This window comes from Takifugu flavidus, chromosome 6 (assembly GCF_003711565.1).
Source record: "Takifugu flavidus isolate HTHZ2018 chromosome 6, ASM371156v2, whole genome shotgun sequence".
Classification (NCBI taxonomy): Eukaryota; Metazoa; Chordata; class Actinopteri; order Tetraodontiformes; family Tetraodontidae; genus Takifugu; species Takifugu flavidus.
In genome coordinates this window covers 2433874-2454173 of record NC_079525.1, presented here as the reverse complement: position 1 = coordinate 2454173, position 20300 = coordinate 2433874, and the positions used below count along the sequence as shown (strand labels likewise).

The 20300-nt window shown below is 47.9% G+C and overlaps 1 protein-coding gene across 1 annotated transcript; it reads right to left on the bottom strand.

Moving 5' to 3' along the window:
• Nucleotides 1–246: 246 nt before the first annotated feature.
• mxd4 (MAX dimerization protein 4) lies at nucleotides 247–19591 on the bottom strand. Its single transcript, XM_057036346.1, has 6 exons — nucleotides 19349–19591; nucleotides 18645–18744; nucleotides 16057–16086; nucleotides 6380–6494; nucleotides 5447–5609; nucleotides 247–4599 (listed from the first exon to the last, which is right to left on the bottom strand). Exons 1-6 carry the CDS (start codon nucleotides 19410–19412, stop codon nucleotides 4439–4441), a joined length of 633 nt encoding a protein of 210 aa, XP_056892326.1. The 5' UTR covers nucleotides 19413–19591; the 3' UTR covers nucleotides 247–4438.
• Nucleotides 19592–20300: the final 709 nt, after the last annotated feature.

Sequence of the window (20300 nt, the reverse complement as noted above, 5' to 3'; positions counted from 1 at the left end):
CAGCTTTAATAAATGTATTAATTTATTCCTCTAATGTTGCCTCTCTTTCCTTTGCCTTTAGAAGGGTTGATTCCACACTGCTGATCAGTTTCACAGCTGCACAAACCAAACAGGAAGTGCTGTAACATTCAAACATCTGCGCGTTTCTGCCACTTTCGTCGGTTAAACGTTGCTCCCGCAACAAGTGCGCAATTCCAGGACGGGCAGTCAAACCGTCCCGGCAGGCAAAAACGAGGCGGCAGGCGCTTTACGTATAAAACATTTTAATTATTTTACAATGAGAGGATACACACTACCTTCGAGTGTTTACTCAAATGGAGCCAGCACCTGGTACTTGTGTACATGCGCTCACACACACACACAGAAAAAAAAAAAGGAATTGATATAACATCTTCTGAAAGCATATTACACATATGCTAAGAAAATATATTCACAGGTCTCTGGCACAGAACTCTCCCTGCTCTGCACTGCCCGCGCCATCATCAGCAAGCTCGGCCAGAACGCTGGTGTCGTAGAGCGCCCCCCCCCCTTCCTTCCCCTCATTCCCCTCATTCCATACATAGAGAAAAAGGCATAGAAGCTGGGGTGTGGAAAGCAGAAAGCTGACCTATAGACTATTAAAGCTGTTCACATGGAATTACGTGAAGGAACTCATCGCGTTTGCATGGAAGGTTAAATAGAAAGTGACTTTGGCAGGAATAATTCAGGCAAATCCCTCATGTCGGTTCCTCGAGCTGTTTTCTCTGCGAGCCAAGGCACAGGATGGCGTCGTCTGCGTACAGTGAAATCGCTTTCAACCTGCAGGCCGTCCGCGGCCTGTACGTCACCCCAGGCTCAATCCTACGCGCCGATGTCATAGATCGGCGCTCCGATCCCTCCTCTCTCAATCTAGCGAATCAGCCTCTCCAGCGGGTTAAAGATAAAAGTGGATCTGATTTAACAGTCTTCGGTAATTAATACAATCTCTGCTTTGTTTTAAGAAAATAGCACCCCCCTCCAACCCCCCCAAGGCACATCATTAATAAAATTTCCATAAATACTATCCAGCCAGCGTTCATCTCCAATGTTTTGTGCCGTTTTTCTGATGCCACTGAAAAAATAGAATCTCTTTCTCCGGTCCTCGGTTCGACCCACCGACTTACTGGGAGGTTCTGTGCAAGAGAAAACCTTTATGCCATTGACGTGGTTGAAGGAGTTGTTCATTTGACCGATAAATTGAAAAAGGACAATTTTGCTACAAACAGTCATGTACAAATTATCTGACATGAATGTAAACTCTCGAAGACAAGTAAGAATAGAAACGACATTTTGTTTTCTTTTAGATCTGGTTATTTTTGCCCTCCTGCAGTGTATGGAGAGAGTGCAGATAGGAGGTCAAATCCACCAAAAACAAAAGTATAGAGTTGGTCACAAAATAAAAATAAAATGCACCACAGAGTCAAAAGCAAAAACCACCTGCTTGTCTTTAAAAACCCTGCCTAAACACCCTCCCTCGGAAAACACAAGATGGTAATATTGCCGTGTCTCGAGGTCCCCTGATGGGTAACACTATTTCTGGGACGGACGGCCGGGAGCGTGGAGGAAAACACCGTAAGCTGCCATCGTTTGGATTGTTCTTAAATCGCTCCTCTCCCGGCGGGTCCCGTTTAAACGAACGCAAAGTCGACATACAACAAAAGTAAAAAGACAAAAAAAAAAAAAAACGTGCTTCAAGCCCAGAAGTTTGAAACCCTGTTGGTGACCATTAGGGGCGACTGGAAGCTGCCGTGGTTGTTCACCAGTGTGTCATTGTTTTTTTTAAAGTTCCTCCTTTCTGTGACTGGCAGGTGAGTGGGCGTCGACAGGGCGGGGAGTGCGTGGACAGGGGCGGGCGTAAGACAGCGACGAAGGCGGCTTCTCAGTAGAGACCAAGGGGGCTAAGCTCTCTTCAGGGCCCCTTGTTTGTGGAAGCAGTTTTTGGCGTGGTATGGGCTGGGCCCCACCGGAGGATGAGAAGATGGTGGAGGGGGCTACAGATGGAAGGGGGTTATGACCTGAGTAGGGACTGGGGGGGGGGGGGGTGGGGGGGGGGGGGGGTGAGGAAGAGGAGCAGGTAGGTAAAAGGCTCATCAAGGCACAGAATGACAGCAGGAGAGTCACCCAAGGGAGAGGGGCCAGTGTATAAACCCCCCTGCTCCCACTCTCCCTTCAACAAGCCTGGTCTCATGTCTGTCTGTCTCTCATATATAGTTTTATATATAGATATAGATATACATACTCTTTTTTTGTCTTTTCAACAACATTTAGGAAAATATAGTACAAAATTTAATACAAGAAATATAGTCTACAATGGCTAATATCACTTTCAGTGACAAACAGCTTTTTATGCATGTTTTTTTTTTTAGAATCTTTTGTATTTTTTTTGCTCAGACCCGCCATCCCAGGCCTGGCCCCGTGTTTTCCATGGAGGGACACCAAGAAAGTCTAAAATCTGCTAAAGGCCTAAAGTTAGGGACAAACCAACGCGACATGAAATAACGCACATATATAAAGGCCGCTAGCTCTGTTAGCAGCTAGCAGGACAAATCCGAAAACACTAAATCCGACACCCAAAAGACAAAACCAGTGACCACACGGGACCCAGTATCCTTGTTTACCTTTCTATCACAATACTTGTGTCAGCGCAACTGGACCAATCGACCTTCAATGAGCACGGCGCATCCTGGCACTAATGATTTACTCTTTTTAAAAAAAGAAAAGGTCAGAGAGGGACAGGAGTCCCTCCCCCGTCAACAGTATCTATTGTGCATTACTTACAGAAAAGTCAGAGATGAATTTTTTTTCTAAATTGGACTTCAGCAGTGCCAGAAACTTCAGAAATAAGCAACAGAGACAAGGAAATGGGGATATTTGCCTCGGTATACACGACAAATCCACTGCATTTGAGTTTCACTAAATAAGCTAAAACAAACACCGCCACCTCCCACTCCCCTCCGGCCCCCCTGCCAGCTTTGACTTGTTAACTGGACATAAACCAGGCTCGCTGCTCAAAAAGGTGACAAAGCTGTGGAGAACGACAAAATCTGGCCAAGTGAAGCGCAAAGAGAGGGATCCTCTAGTGGAAAGTTTTAATGGGGAGGGGGAAAACTAGGCCCCATTCTTCTGCAGGTCCACTCTCTGCAAACATCCAGAACAAGTACCTGCCTCTTGTGTTTAATGCTACATCAATTCGCTACTGAGGAAACAAAAAGATTTGAATCCGTGTTTCAGGAATAGAGTTTCAATTGTGAGGAAAGCTAGTTCTAGTAGTCCATCCACACCATAGGGTGGTATAGTGTAGTGGTCAGTAGTGTGGAATAGTGGTTAGGCAGCCCAACCAGAGGGAGACACAAGGGTCTGGACAGTAACTATACATATATTTACATTCTCTGTGTCCTCTCCACAGCTCTGACACATTTTCTTTCCGCCTCTACAAAACCTGAAGATTGTAGGAACTTTTGAATTTGCTTAGAGTTGGATGAGAAGATCGATTGCCACTATAATGACTTATATATATACTGGTGTATATATATACTTGCATCTATAAGTTGTATGTTAATAGATGCCCAGCTGCTTTCTTGGCAGGAAGTGGCAACTTCCTTGTAATGACTTGTTGAAAGGAAATTAGTCCATTATGGTTCGTGTCTTTAGCCCAGATAAAAATAACGGGAAGTGATGCGTTTAATAGAAAAAGTTCGAATTTATGATAACATATTTCCGAGCTACAGACTGGATTATGCTGTCCTGTTTGTTGTATTTTTGCTAGAGTTTTTTATAACAGCAATCTCGCGATCCTTTCACCAAACTTCTGGCACCGAGGTGATTAAATACACAGGATGTACTAATTTGTGGACGGTTCCTTAACCTCTGACTGCCAGGGATTTCAATGGCACCTCCGGTAAACCCGATTGAGTAAAGGTACTCTGATGATGTAATGGTTGCGTGTATTATTGCAGAACAGCCCTGGCGTTTGTGTATTATTGCCTCATGTCTATGTTATTTTGCTGTTGACCTCACCGTCGCTCTCACAAACATTCTCAAAATCCGGATTAACAAGTCAGAGCTGTCGACCACACCACAGGCGTCCCCGTTAAAACCCTCAAATTCTGCCCCAATCTCTCGCGATCTGTGCCGACTCTACTGTGGGGGTCGCAAGGGCGGGGCGTGTTGGGAGGGGCTGGTTTAGGCAGGACATACATGAGGGTGAGGTAGGGTCAGTGGTCGGAGCCGGCATTCGAGCCCCATTTGCTTCCTGGTGAGGCCGGCGCGGGGGGACCAGGAGAGAAGGAATAGACCCAAGGAGTGCCGCCATGATGCAGGCAGTGGGCGGCGTTTGGGACTGCGAGACTGCTGTTGGAGGGGGGAGGAGGGGGAGGGAGGTAAAGGAAGCTGGCAGGGAGACGTATGGCCGCGCGGTGTCCTAACAGTGGTGTGGCTGCAGTCTGTGGGAATGTGTGGCTGTGTAGCTGGTGTCGCTGGAGCTGCTTTGGAGGCTGTAATGGTCCTCCTCCTCGCCGTCGCTGATGCTGTCCACGCTGTCGGCCTCCACCGGGGTGAACTCCATGCCCTCGATGTCCACCTCTGCGCAGGGAAAAAAGTACAGAGTTGACGTGGGAACAAATCGGCAGAGGGGGAAGAGTTTATTACCGACCGACTGTGGGCATGTTTATTAGGCGGCACGCTGCGCGTGCGGATTAAACCCAGATTTAGGTGGCCATTAACTCAATACAAACAGGCAGATCTTTGTGCTCCCACAGCTAATCCTCTCATTGATAAACAACTGCATGTGTGTTTACCTCACGCGGGATTAGTAAACACGATGCAGCAATCTGCGCTATGCATTTTTAGTGAGGTTTGTTACTTGATAACAGCACATTGTGGGCAATTTAACTGATCAAAAAAATGGCTAGACTGCACTTAAAGGGGATTACAGAGATGGACACCTGACAAATTACAGATGTGGAGCTCATGTTGTAAAAACAACACCCCATCGACGTGCTTGTGACAATTTCTGCAACTCACAACAGGAAGCAGCCAAGCAACCACCATAAATGTGAACAATTTGGAAAGACAACACAAGGTTTCGCAGTTACAGGAAAAGGACTAGCTCATCCGCCACTTAACGGGACCAGTAAATGGTCTAGAAGAGTGCCGGATCGCTGCTCGAGTCACACTCTGAGGTGACATTATGGCTCTAGTTGTGTTGTAGTGTCAGACTGAAGGGTTTGTTGTGGGTTATGATGCAAGTTCTATAGTAGACAACAAAGGGCTTTATCCTGCACAACTTCCCTGGGTGCAAATAGTACCCTCCCCCTTCTCTGCATGCTAGCACCACAGGAAGGCATACAAATACTTTTCATCAATGTGGCTCAGATGATGGTGGGCTTTGTATGTGTCCTACTGAAGCAGTTGACTAATGAGAGGCTACCTTGCTCTGAGTCGGTGGAGATGGTGGAGCCCATGCTGTCGGTGCGGATTCGCTCTACGGATCCGGACACAGAGAGCTGCTCCAGGCGCCGTTTGAGGTAGCGGTGCTCTCTCTGCAGTTGCTCCTTCATGTTTAAAGCCTTCCTGTCCTGCTCTTCCAGCTTCTGTGAAGAAGAGGACGACCATATTAGCCGGACCCAAACACCTCCTACAACTGTAAACACGATAGCGCTTCCTCACAAGGGGCTTTTGTTTCTGGCCTCCTGAGCTTCCCACAGAACACGGACCTCGTTTTACAACAAAAGGGTGAAACAAACCTTTATATGGATTTCACAAGACGAAATGGAAATAATGCAAACAACACATGGGTGAAATACACTGCAGAGTACTTAAATGACTCCATGGAGTCTCTGTTACTAATATGAAAAGTTTTGTTTTCATTCAATCACCACAGGGCCTCAAAAATGTCCACATCACATCCAATCTTGCTGCAAAACAAGGAAGGAACTCAGACGGTTGAGGGACAGACAGCAACAATAAGGTCTATGTAGCCGTGAAGATCGGATCGCAGCTTTGCCCTTATTAGCATGTGAGAGTTCTCAGTGGCCAAAGAGGAGGCAGGCTGCGCTGCGCTGCACGAAATAATGCAGCGCGATGACGAGGGTTATCAGAATTTGAGTCAGCGGAGGAGACGCGCACAGTAAACAGGAAATGAAGGGTTAAAACTTGCTACCACTGGATTTTCCACCCACCGCAGATGTTGCTCGTAACTAGCACGATCATCACAGCATGTCATAAACCGTATTTAAATGCAGGCTTCATCCTCGACATCACTGTTATTATTATCATGTTTTTCTTATTTGAGGTGGAAATAACCCCCCTCCCCAAGTTTCATTTTTATCTTTGTCACGTGGCAGCGTTTTAATTCGAATACCTTGATGTGCATCTTGGCCCTTTTCAGCAAGCTCAGTGTGGTGTGTCTTGTGCTGTCTGGTCCTAAAGGCACCAGCTTCTTCAGCTGCTCCAGGTACAGCCGTAACTTGGCACGTCTGCAAACACACAAGCACAGGCCCGGGTCAGCAGACATCCACCAGCAAGTCGGCACCTTTGCACAAAGACGCTGCGCGGCGTCCCCTGAAGGACGGGAAGGACGGGGGCAGCTGGTTCACACCAGAGTCATGTTCTTCTTCTGCGGTGGAAAACAAAGAGGGAAGTATTGCGAACGGTGACTGAATACTTGTTTCTCCGCAGGTTTGGGTTCAGATGTGACTGTGTGATTTATCACGAGGTACAGCGTGCACGTTGGGTTCGAGGAGGCTCAGAGCGTCGTTGTTTACACGTGTTTACACGTGTTTACAGGCCCTTAAGACATATCAGAATGTCAGGGCTTTCATCTTTGTCCATCAACACTGGAAACACATCAAAGTGTGCAACAAATTTCATTTGATCCAACTAAAAATAATTCACATGCAGGGCAGAAGAGAGGCACGATATACATCCCACACATAACAGCGAGCCCACCTGAGAATGGAAGTGGTCGTTTACAAAACACTGCACGAGTAAACGCCTTTCACGTCACACACAGCTTGTGTTTGTGCAGCCATAAGTACCTCCACGTTTACATCACACCTCATCACGGACTGTTTTCAGCGTCCACCTACATGTGCCACACTCTCCGTGGACAAGAAAAATATTTATCTGTCCAATTTTCTCTCCGCCTGTGGGACTAAATGTGCATAAACACGCCGGTTGCCTCCATTTTCAGTTTTAATGCTGTAGAATTTACTAGGTGGTGTCATCTGGTCCGCTCGCTCAAGACAACCTCGCATTGCCAAGGTCCTGCAGGCCGACAACTCCGGATCCACAAGTAAACATATCAAGATGTGATCCGCAAGCATATGCCAAAAGAAAGCAAATTTAATCTACTCCATAGATTAATATAAAGAGCTGCTTTGACTTTTGCAAAATTTGAATAAGTAGATTAGGTCGCCCTGTCTGTCCTCGGTCGAGTTTATTCATAGAGGCCTCTCGATTCTGCATTAGTCAAGCTTGTCTATGAACCGCTTCTTTGTTGAGAGCTAGACGTCTCCCTTTTCTCCCGTTCCTTTAGCTCGCTGTCTGAACGTTAAACAAACGGCAACAATGCGAGGTCTCCACTGGCCATCGCTACAGCTACAATAAGCCTAATCAGTTCTATTGGGCTAGCTACTGAGCGAGCAGACAGGCGAACACAAGAAACCTCTCTTCACCCACCCACACACATACACACACACACATACACAGTGTTTTCCCCCCCCGTTTCTTTTTTGGGAAGGGTGTAGCCTGTGTTTTTCACATTAAAAGACCCTCTCACTCTGTCTCTTTCATTCAGAGGTCAGACTCCGAAAGCCTTTGGGCAACAAAAGTGTCTCAGAAGCTAAATGAAAAGATTGAAATGATAATATCTTTAATTTCCTGTGATTTTCAAATGGTAAATATGGATAAACAAAGCTGCTCTTCGTGTTTCTACACCTCTACAGGTGCACGCAGGCTGGATCAGGGGTATGTGAAAGTGCCCCAGTGGTTTTATATCCTCCACTCCCGTGGGGCGATTCCACCCATCCCCCAAATAAGTGAAATAAATGAACCCCTCCACCCTTCTGCTCCACCCTGCCAACACCAACAAGCTCTCGCCCTGCTGAAAAACAAGTGTCTTCTGAGGACAGGACCAGGGGTCCACCTCCAACCTGACCCAGTCACGCCACATGAAGGACTTGGACCAGGGCCAGGGGAAGCAGAGCAGGAAGGAGCTGGGGCTCTGCAGCCGGGGTGGCGGGGGAGGGGGGTGGGGGTTGCAGAGGGGGCTTGGGAGGGAGCCGGGTCCGAGCTCGAAGATGACTTACCCTTGGGTTGAAAAAAGGCCTCTTTGAGTGCAGTGTGCTCAGCTGCACCAGGCAGTGCTCCACACACATCATCCAAAGAGTAACTTGAGCCAGTGGGCAACCATCTTGCCCCCCCCCCCCCCCCCCCAACCCCATCACCCTACCTTTCTTGTAATGAAAAACAAAAACAAGGCGTTCCCCCAAAATACTCCGTACTACCTGGCATGTGGAAGAAAGAAATGTGCACAGATGCGCTTTCACTGAAGCGTTACCACATAAAAATATCCATGAATGCGTGAGCTGTCCTGTATTCAAAGTTCCAGGAATACCGCTTATTTTCATTGCAAACAGACAAATGATTACACACACACACACCACACACACACAAAGGGATGGCTTGCAAACCGAGTGGTTGTACTAAACTAATATTTGTGTCTGTTTTGGGATTCAGAATTTCAATGTTCTGTACTGATTTGCCTAAGCTAACACCCTAATCGGCCTGCATTCTTTTACGCATTTCCGTTAATGTTTTAACAACTTTTAAAGACCTAATCGTGCCATGAAAAATGGCCAAATCAATTACATAGCTAAAGCAGCAAATCAAAATAGCGTTGGCTAAAGTATAAACAGAAAAAAAAAGGCACATAACCGTGCAAGTGCAGCGATACAGTAACATCCCATGGGGGGAAAACACAGTGAAAAAAGGCCAAATTACACACAATGGCTAACAAAATAACACCGAACATCATTTATAAGAACTGGCTGAACAACAAAATGCTAAAGCTCCACCCAAAGCCTCTGTAAAGGCCATCGCAGCAGGGGAAAATGACCTGCTCATGTCCCCAGATCTTAATTTAGACACAAGTTCCTGTGTGGAAACACAGAGTTCCTCCAAAGGTTTGTTAGTCTCCAGAGAATGTCTGTTGTTTCTGTACCCAGATCATCTGTTACAAGTTTATCATTCTTTCATTTTAAAAAGGCATTTCCTCTCTGCACCTGCTGATTATACACAGGCTTTGCTGCTGATCATATGAGGCAAACCATGCGTCTCCACCCGACAATGTGTCCTGGACAATCGCAGCAAACGCTCCTGCTGCCACAACACACACTGGCTGTTTGTCTTCAAGGGCGCCGATTCGGAGCACGGGACAGCGGCCCTCCCTCGCTCACGTTTGTTATTCCCCGGCCAAGACCTGCTCACGCAGTGTTCAGCAGATTACTTCAAACGGTCATGTGAAGTGTGGCAGCAGATAAGCTGCGTGCGGGAACGTGAGAAGACAAGTCGCGCAGGCCTGGATTGAATTTATCCATTTGTCTGGCTTCACAACAGGCCTGTCTCCTATTCCAACGGTGTCAAAGTTGGCCTTCTGGGAGGGTTTCGCACCGACAACCCCTCGCCTATTGAACAGTGTGGTTTGTGAATCCATTCCAGCCTGTTGTGACCCGTAACGTTTGCGGATGCCTCGAATTCAAGAGCAACTCAGCACTTTCATTTGCTCTGAAGTCCACAGTAAGGAAGGGGGGGGGGGGGGACCACCTGACCGACCTCACGTGCAGGGCACCACGAGATGATTTGTGCCTGATCTCTGGCCTCCCCACCCCCTCTGCTTCCTGCTCCACCGGTGCCAAAACAAAGAAAATCCAAAGGAGAGGGCGGTGGGACAAAAAAAAAAAAAAGAATCTTGTGCTCAGAGTGCTGCTGAAACCAAAATGGGCTTTTTGAACCGCTCGTTTGTGCTCCGAGGTCGCAGGGAACGGATCATGCCTTCCTCCCAGATGTGAGTCCTGGAAGGACAAAAGTGGGGAATTGCGCAATACATATTGACGATTGCGCCAAAGAAAAGAGGTGACCGTGACCGGCTTTGACGTGCCCACGCCGAGGGTTCTGCAGGGCCTTCACCCCTCACTCACTGCACTGTTTAATGAGCTCGCTGCAGCCCAGTGCATTCCTACACCCGTACGCACAGGAGCGAATGGCTGGACTGGCACGGAGCCAAAGTCACTAAACTGGGGTCAAAGGCCACCCGAGCGATGTTTCCTCTCACTCCCCGGCCTCGCACCGTTTGGTTCCTCCCAGGTTTTTAAATAGAAATGCTTCGGCGTCGAGGAGCACGTTCAGAGTTGATTGCTACACCGTTTCTATCTTCAATCAAGCTTGTCACGGAAAAAGAAGAAGAAGAAGTAGTCAGGCCTGCTCAGGTTGGATTTGACTCCGCTCAGAGCGGCAGCTGCTTGCGTTTACACTCATTTAACATACTTCCTTTTCCCGCCTGATTTACTTCATGTGCTCTATTCAGAGACATTAGGTATGACATCTCTCTCATCCATGACTCTGACCTTTAACCTCCCTGGGTACTTAAACCTACTCTGGAACAAAAGGTAAAGCTGGACATCGAGTGTAGCCGGAGAGAAATGAGAAGGACAAATAAAAAAGCTAAAAATAACATTTTCCCCATGTTTGAGGCCTTCCTACGATGAACGAGCAGATTTTTCCCCTTTTTTGAAAGTTCAGCACTCTCTCCAATGAAGTGAGGGCGGGGCTCCGTTGCGTGTGGAGGTAACCCCGTTGAGGTGATGGAATTTAGCCTAAGTGGCTCCACATCTGGCTGGCAGGTTCCTTTGAGGCATATGGAGAGACCGTTAAGGTGTTTGGGACCCTGCCCAGGGTTCCGGCCTACAAACTAAATACACACACGTACACAGGGTCTTTCAGAGACTCCCCGTCAGTCTGCACGTCACCCTCGTGCCGTGCCCCGTTTACGTTTAACCAGATGCAGCGAGCAATGCCAAACGTGCACGGAGCAGGGACGCGAGGCCTTCGCGTGGTCGATAGTAAATGTCACTTTCTCTGGGGTGTGTTTGCAGCCGCCGAGTGGCAACTGCGAGTCGGGACGGAGAGAAGGCGACTCCTCTGTAAACACGTCTTGCGGTGGCGGGAACTCGGAGCGCCTTCTCACATGACTCCGCTCTCGCACGCAAGAGGCAAACAACACGGCGCTGCAGATGGGCGGGGGGAGGGGGGGGGGGTTACCCCTCTGAGTTACACTAAAGAATGAGCTCTGCGTGCTTCCCTGATTACAAAACAGATAGGTGGCCTGTTGTTTGAGCAGTACTTTCACAGGACCATGTGGAATGTCCAGTGGGTTTGCGAGGGAATTCCTGCTACCTGAGTGTGCTAAAAATGTGTGCGCGCACATGTGGGCGTGCATCTGTGTGTGCTAAAACAATCCCCTGTGCAAACTGGGATCACTGTAAAATCCCTTTGTCAGCAAAGTCAGTTTACATTGGTGATATCGACAGAAAACCGGGTGTCAAATAGATTTTTGAGTGTGCGGGCAAACACGGTGGCGGCGGCGTTAAAGGAGGCGCCTCATTTTTATGCCTTCGATCACGTCAAAACCCAAATCAAATGACAGGTTTAGCGTCAGGCGCATTTCCGTTGCGTGCTGGGTGAACTCGCAGCGACAAGTCCTGGGAGCTCAATCAACACCTTCTCCCAACAAGCACGGCCTTTTTAACGATTCCTCACCAGTGATTAACGCTCGGGAATCTACTGGCAGGACAGATGGTGGCCGCTTCCACCTTTGTTTTAAACGCGCGTGTATTTTGGTCCACGGGGAAGGGTTAGAGTTGTGGAAGCAGTTTGGTCACGCCTAAAAAGTCATGAGAATATTCCTGGATTTGTGAAGATAAGAGGCCAAATGTACAAATATTTATCTACAGAGCAGTTATCTCGGGCCACACCCACATGACTGCATAATTGTCCTGAAATCTATAAAATAACCATGACTGTGCTTCACTCTGGCCTAAATCCTTGTCCCTGCAAAAGACCCACGCTGGCCCTGTTTCTCCATGCTGCAGCGTCCTCTGCAGCCAGCTCTCCACTTCCTGATTAGCACATGACGAGTGTATGCGAAAGTCATGTGACCGGCTATTACAATGTGTGTGCCGTTTAGAGCTGACGTTTTGCCATTAAAAACACAGCAGTGAGGAGCTAGCCTTAGCCAGCTTAACACACCCCAACCTAGATTCTTAACCAACAGATTTATATCCAAATATCGAAATGTATACAAGCAGAAATACCAGATGTGGATGACGGAGCGGAGTGTGCTGCTCAGCCGACTAGCGCTATGACCCGATTCCCTCAAACGCTCTTCCTTAAACTGCCTCTGTTACTTAACTCTGCATTCCAGGCCATGTGTGCGTTCTCTGCTGACCTGAATTTCAGGCTGCCTGCTCGACACACAGGCAGCGAAGCCACGTCTTACGCTGCCTTGTGTCCCTTCCCGTTACAGCGTGCAGGAAAGTCTCAGAGTGTTTTTTTGTCCTCCTTAACAAGGAAGACCTGACCTTGAAAGGCTCACGCAGCTTACATTCCCCCGAGCAGAACCCTCTGTAGCCATGTTCTTTGAGAACCAGCACAGGATAAGGGATCGCCCTGTTAAAGCGTCCCTTTCCCCCCCTTTTTTTACAAGCATCAGCTGCTTTCGTGGCAGTGAACCAGCTTTACTGACACAGAAAGGCCAGTGTACCTGGCGGCAGTGGGAATACGCTCACCTGAAATCTACAGTCGTCCTGTTCTCAAATGTCACCGTGCGAGTGCACGAAAAGCGAGTCGGCGTCATCCGTGAGCCTTTATGCAAGCACACAAGAGCAAACAGAAAGCGTGTGAAAAACACAGGCTTGGACCGAAGGTTCGCGGTGCTAAAACGGCTTCAGGGATGGTGGAGAAATTTCACATGCAGCCTCTGAGACTCCGTCTTGCATGTCCGCGCACTCAGCTCTTAAGGCATCGGTGAAGGTTCAGCAGTTTGGAAGACCCTGCTATGTTGTACAGTTGGTCAATATAAGATATTTAACACATTACAATAACCGAAATCTCCACTTTTCCTACTTTTTGCCACCGCTACATCTGTATGCCTGTTAACTCACATGCATTGGGGGGGGGGGGGTTGCAAACTGGGGGAAAGGAATGGAACTTTCGACTGATTCTTTTGAATTCTGGGTGCATTTGCAGCGGCGGCGCCATGGATGCATCCACATTCAAATGTAGATCAGCAGGATGAACAGGTCCGTCGCCGCTATAAGAACCTTAGCACCTCAAAAATGGAGAAACAGGCACACGTTTGGCAAGGTAGCAGGGAATGAACAGGGCCCGCTGTGAGCAAGGGAACGCCGTTTATCTCCTCCTCTCGGCCTCAGATTTCTGCTGACTCAGGCACATTTAGGGGAGAAAAGGGAGAGCTCGATTATGTAGGGGGGCGTGGGGTGGGGGTGCAAAAAGATATCAGAGAAAACAGATGTGGTCTCTGGAGAAAGAAGGAGGCAAAGGGTAGTGAAGGAGGTGGAGTAAGGGGGCTGTGAACAGGTCACGCTCCCACTGACATGCCACCATAACTCAAACACGCAAACGCACGCACACACACACACACACATACACACACAGGTTTCACTCAAGAGTAAAGGGCTCCTCAAAGCCAAATAAGTCATCCATCACAGCTGGGAGTAGAGGACACAGGGAGAGTAAATTTAATTAGAGGAACGATTAGACCCTGACAAAGTGAGCGCCGGCTCCTGTCTCCATGAAGCGCAGGCAAATTCAAAACTGTAGTACGTAGGTAGGTAGGTAGGTAGGCAGGCATGTTTTATCATTTGCTGTTTAACTGATTCAGCAAACGTTGACACGCGCACAGGTCTGATTCACCTCAGAAATGAAACTAAGATCAGCTGACGGCTCTGTGGGAGGCGTATCTGGATGGTGGAGAGATAAAAATAGAGCTGTAAATCCTTTCTTGCAGCAGACACCTGCCCTTCCAGCATTTGAAGTCAGATTTCCTGTAAACAGGTGATATGTGGGAAAGCAAAACCTCTGTAGGTTTCACAAGGCCTCGGCCTCTCGGCGGGGAGGAAACCTGCGGCGCGGACAGGCTTCATAGTTGTCGTCAAGAGATGTTTGAAAGGCAGAAATGGGAAGGAAGCAATGCCAGCAGCTATCAACCACACCGCAGTGTTCTGGTTGCAAGGAACTGCTGCGCTCTCAATCGGCCCCCAACCCAACGATGACAGAAGAGGAAAGGAGAAAAAGAGCAGAGTCACTGCTGACATGTACTGACATATCCACCACAGCTGAATCCAGGCTGTAGCTGATTACAAGGTTATGTCAAAACTGATGAACCTTTGGGACGCCTGTGACTCCCACGTGAATGACGTTTTAATAACACACGATAAATATATTCAGAGGGCCCGGAAAGACGCGTAAGGAGTTGTTTCCACTACGGAGTCCTTGACATGCCTGACGCCAAACTTTCAGACTTCATTTTATGGAGTATATGTATATTGAAACTGTTCCTCATGCACCCACATAACCTGTTAGCATGCTAGGTTGCGCCCAGTTCCAATTGGAGAATTGCATCCCAGCAAGCAGAAATACTCACTTTAAAAATTGGGCAATTCAAGTCATATTTGGCGCTGACTCGGCGGCCTCCACTTCTAAAAGATCAGACCATCGTCCGTCACCTCGTGCACTACGTGACCATGAACATGAGGATGACTAAACCGAAACACGCCGACATGTGACCAAACAATGATGCTGAGTCAGAGCTCAAACATTGGCGGTTGGATCGCGTGAATGCGATCAGGATCCTTGACCGATACCGGGGCCGCTAAAGATTATACGAGGGACAACTGAGGATAACTTTTGGTTTTGTTATGAATCAGACACAAACATTCCAACCAAGGCGTCTAAACATACCTTTACCGGCCACGCCAGGAGGGTTGGAACTCACCGATCCTGTTGGATCTTTCTTTTCCCTTCCCACTCTTGATAGTACATTTCAAACATTTTTATCATTCAAACAAAGTGGTTATACTTGGTACAGATACGCAAACGCAACCGCAGTTTAGCAACAAATGCAAATCTTCATCAGACAGGACCAGTCATATCTTTGTACCATGACGCTGCCCCTGAACCTTTAAAAGAACCACTGGCGATGGCAGTAAGACACAGGAAGTGACTAGACTGATTATGAAACAGTTTACTGACAATTGCATCTGCTGAGCTGCACGTCACTACGCCAGTTACCCCCCCGCCCTCCGCTGCTTCTGACGTAAACAGGGTGTCACAACAGCCGGCCCGGGTCTGCGTCTAAGGTGAGCGGTGGAATGTCCGAACATGTCTGTTACTCACTCACATGTGACTGGCAAGCCCTGAGTGACAGCGTGCACGCACATGTGGCCCCGCCGCGCCCACCCCAGCCTTTAGAGCTGTTACCAGAGCCCAAACGGGAACAGGCGTTTTATTACAACAGCAGCGGACTGAGCACTGAGACTAGAACATGTTTGTCCATTGCAGGAAAAATGCAGCTAAGGGGTATCAGAGCAGGGCCCGATTCACAGCATCAGCCTGGGACGGATTATCACATTACTGACAGGTCTCTCGCTCCGTACATGGTCAGGAGTTTCAACCGTGAAATGGAGACAGATCTAATCAACAACCCAATCCTCTGGTCTCCATTCACAGACCATTTGGAATGAATTGATGCTTTGAAGAACACAGCAGATGCAATCTGGTGATTTGGAATGAGGGTGTGTGTGCGTGTGTGCGTGTGTGCGTGTGTGTGTGGAAAGGAGGGGTAAAAAGTAGCGTTTATCAGCAGACAACCCTCCTTTATCGGTCACGATAGGCGCTGAACGCGGCGAGCAAAGCAAAAATGGGATCGAGAGGTCAGAGGTCAAAGGGATGTGGCCCTACCTGTGCTTCTCCAGCTCGTTGTGCGACGATCTGAAAGACAGGAGAGGAATGTGCGTCAGTACATTGGAAGCACCAGAGAAGCAAAGGAGAGGAAATCAAAGTGAAAGACCCCCCCAGTTTGATCTCATTTCAGAGACATGAAAGGAGACGTTTGCAAAAAGGCACAGAAGCAGATAAAAAGGATAAACAAACATGACTTTGGGCTCTATTGGACCCAGGTTGTGTTCGGCCTCAGCGTCTGTGACGCGCCTCTTAAATGTAAATGTGTTTTCCCTCTTTGGTTTAAAAAGCTCCTTTTCTCGTCTTCACTCACCACTCCGGCCTTTACCTGCAGCACACCAGGTGATCTGGCATTTGTTTTCAAAGGTTGGTTCTGTTTAACAAAACTCAGTATGTGTAACATCGCGTGACGTCCCACCCTGACACAGAAACAGCGTTCTCGCGTCACTGGGATGGAAAAAGCCGGTGCGGAGGGATGGATTCAGACAAACTCCAGAGTAGTGGGCTATTCTGAGGAGGGATCTGATCCGGACGTGCCACCAGGGGCAGCGAGGGCACTACATTCTGCATGAAAACAGACCCTCTGTTCATGACACCGCCATGGATACCGCGGCAGTAAAAACATAAACAGCAGCGACAAAAGGCCAGACGGACAAGCGGCCTTTACAGATGTTCCCCCGCGCTCGTAGAGAAGTTCCCACAGCTGCATCAGGGAGGCCGCAGCTTCTGCAACTGCGGTTTCTGCCACTGAGGCCGTGCGTCCCAGCGGGGATAATGTCAAAGTGTCGGAAAGTAACTCCGCCAGGATGTTAAAGGTCGCAAATCAAAAGGATAACGAAGAGTTTTATTCCCTCGTGAAGGAAGTTGCGCTATTCAAACCTGCACAAATTGCGGAAACGGCCGAGTCAAAGCAGAGGACATGAACAGGAACTCAGGAGGGAGAGAATGCACACAGGCCGCTGTGAAAGGGAGATGGACACGCACGCTTCGGGACAATGTGTACAAGAATGCAAATGACCCCGCCGGCATGAGGCGGCGCTCCGTGATCTACAATATGGCTTATAAATCATCGTTTATATACTGTAAGACGGGGGCGCCGCCAGAACGGAGCTTGCAAGTGTTTTACACAATCAGAAGAAGGAAATCGAGTGTTCAGTCTCAACGGGGCCATTTATGGTGCCCATTCATCTTAAAGTCTGGGTTTTAAAAAGTTTACTTGTTTTTACTGGGTTTAATGTGATCTTTGAAGCCCAGTCGGTTATTAGCCTGTAGGGTGCCAGTTTGGGACGCCACACCCACGTGTCGCTTCACACCCCCCCCCACACACACACAATTGTTTCATGATGGAGAAAGACATGAAGGAATGGGAAGATGACAGCATTGGCAGGTATGGAAAGCTGATCCGAATATTGTTTTCGAATTGAAAAAAAAAATGCTTCCCTTCAGATGGGCCGAGATGATAAACAGGCAATGATTCGATTCATTGCCGAGGATACCGAGCTCATTGTGCACCCCTCAACAAAAGTAGCTGTCAGCCAGTAAGGGAAGCAGTCTTGGGAATGAAATTAGTCTAATTAGGAGATATCATAACATTATCTATTACATTTTTTTAATGCCAAAGTACAAATTAAGACTAAACTTGAAAAATGGGCTGCTGGCCACATTCGAAGTGAAAGGATGTGTAGATGTTCAGCATCTAAATGGAGATTTGGGGAAATCAGGTGACTACAACGGCACTCTAGAAACTGAAACTGTTGAGTCAATGAGGAAAAAGGCCTCCATGTAGTGCAAGACGCAAAAACTGATGAAAACAACAACAACAAACAACAACAACAAACAACAACAACACGCATTTCCCCGGTATTTTCGGCGCTATCGCATCAAGCGCCTCCTACTGGTCATCTGGAAGAACATACGGTCAAGTTCCATCCAAGTTCCAACATTTAAAGGTCGGTCATCATCATGTCTCACCTATCAACCTTGTCACGTACTATAATGGAAACGAAAGTAAACTTATATAATCCTTTATTGCTTTACAGCCGTGCAACAGTATCGTGTAATGTTTGCAGACTTTACGAGGCCCGACTCAGAATGAAAGCGAGTTAATTACAATTTAAAGAGGGGGGAAAAAAACCCGATAAGAGATCATGTATCAGGAGGGGGTGCGTGTGGGCGGCTGCGTGCGGGATGGTAGGTGCGTTCCGTCAGGCACGCACGCGTCCGGAGGCGCACGCAGGCAGGTGCTCGCATGGAAAACGTGACCGGCCCGGGTCCGGTTTGACTGGAGGGTTCTGCGGGTGCGGGGAGGGCGTGTGCGTGACCGTGCGTGTGTGAGAACCGAACCGGGGAGAGAGCGCGAGCGGCGGACTTGACAGTGTACGCGTGGCAGTGTTTATTGGAGAGACCAAAACAGAGAACCCAACCCAGACAGCAGAAAGATGGCTCTGCGTGCGCGGGTGTGCATGCGTGTATGCATGTTTGCGTGTGAGGAAAACAAGCAGCTCTCCCCTACTGTGTGTTTCTGCACGCACATGCACAAAGAACTGTGATTGGAGGGGGGAAGCGGATTAAAAAAGAGAGATATTTACCTATTGTTCTGAGTTTTTCGGGACATTGGCGAAGCTTTCGTTTTCTTTCTGGAAAAGTCGCTGGTGTAGGGTAAAACAGACGCATAGCCGTGCTCTGCCTCTGCAGAAGACAACAGTAAACACACATCAATGTAGATCACAATACTGTAATGCCAACAGAATGGGCGCACAAATAAAGCTTTTCGGTGGGGTTAAAATGGAACCAGAAATGTGATCGATCGTCAGCGTAATCCCCCCCGCCTTCCAATACATCAGTGTGCCGTTGCACATCCTCCGAGGTGACACTCTTTTTGAACGTTTGTATTTTTCCTGAGCATTTATGAGTAGGTGTCATTTTGATACAGGCTCGCATTTTCAATGTCACTCTTGTTTACTCATTTCCGAAGAGCTTCTGACACAGAGAGACGCGGAGCATGTAAAGCGCATCCCATATTACAAATACTGCGAACGCCAGGCAAGCATGACATATGTGTATACTATAAAATGCAGCTTTTATTCCGATTCCAGCACATTGGTCCTGTTTGCACCCACTGCCTGGTCAACGTCCCATTGTCTGTAAAGTGACATCATACCTGCACTATGGCAAGGCACGTTAAAACTTTACAGATTGTAGAACATTAGGATAGCTGCCGGATCAATGTGCCATTGAAAAATCAACCCTTCGCTTTAAAATGCTCTCGTCTTGTCAGTTTGGCATGAAATACCTCTATCTCTTCTTTCCAAGTACTCTGCAGCCTCCAGCAGAATTAAAAGGGAATTAAGTTCCATCCTGTTGGTGTCTCTTTTACCAAAAAAAAATAAAAATAGAATTGACCTATTTACACAGATTTGCGAGTCATGTAGTAATAGAATGGTAATTTAAAAACTGTGTCGTTGGCGTTGACTGTACGCTGCTATAATCAGTTATGGTTCTTGGCGACTCCAAACTAAAGACAGTATCAACAGCACCTCACAAAAACTCCTGGAAGTGACTGACCGTCCCCCCGACCAATGACAAAAGCCCGTGGGCGGAACCTCTGGCCGTGCCGCAGCCTATGAGGAGCCTGAAAAGTTAACTGAACTTGTTTGATTCGCGGAAGTTTGGTAAAGAGCGCATAGACAAACCCTAGCAACAGCTCGAGAACCCGCCCCCTCTACAGCTGATTGGCTGTCCGTGAACTCAGGAGGCCTCTGATTGGCTGAAGTGTGTCACAGTTGAACTCGGGGTGTTGTTTTGGTTGCCAAATTCGATAAGTCGTCTTAAATATGCCTTTGAATTCGAACAGTAAATACAATCACCCGATGTTCAGGCACCGAGGCTGACTTTCCCCCCCACACCTGTTATTTTCGGCAGTTTTGTGCACCATGAAATGTGAAAATCGCGGTTTTGCCTGAAGGGTGGTGCGTTTGCCGTTCATTTCCTGTTTGTCATAGTTAACGGGTCGTGCGACGCTGTCGTTCATGAGGGGAGAATCGGCATTGTATGTTATACATGTTCTAGGTTATACAGAAAATATTAAAATAATCTTTCAAATGAATATTTCACACTCATCCCTGCAGGGCCATTAAGACCCTCTCCTGAATTTTGTAGGCAATGGGGGGAGAAAAAAGAAACAGGTCTAATTGAACTCCTTTTTTGTCTTTTTTTTTTTTAGAGTTTAAATAAATTAGTTTATT

Coding starts and splice junctions, on each gene's coding strand:
- mxd4 (XM_057036346.1), bottom strand. CDS start 19,412: ATGGAACTTAATTCCCTTTTAATTCTGCTGGAGGCTGCAGAGTACTTG. Junction 18,745..19,348: donor CTTGGAAAGAAGAGATAGAG/GTATTTCATGCC, acceptor TGTCTTCTGCAG/AGGCAGAGCACGGCTATGCG. Junction 6,495..16,056: donor AACGAGCTGGAGAAGCACAG/GTAGGGCCACAT, acceptor GTGTGTTTGCAG/ACGTGCCAAGTTACGGCTGT.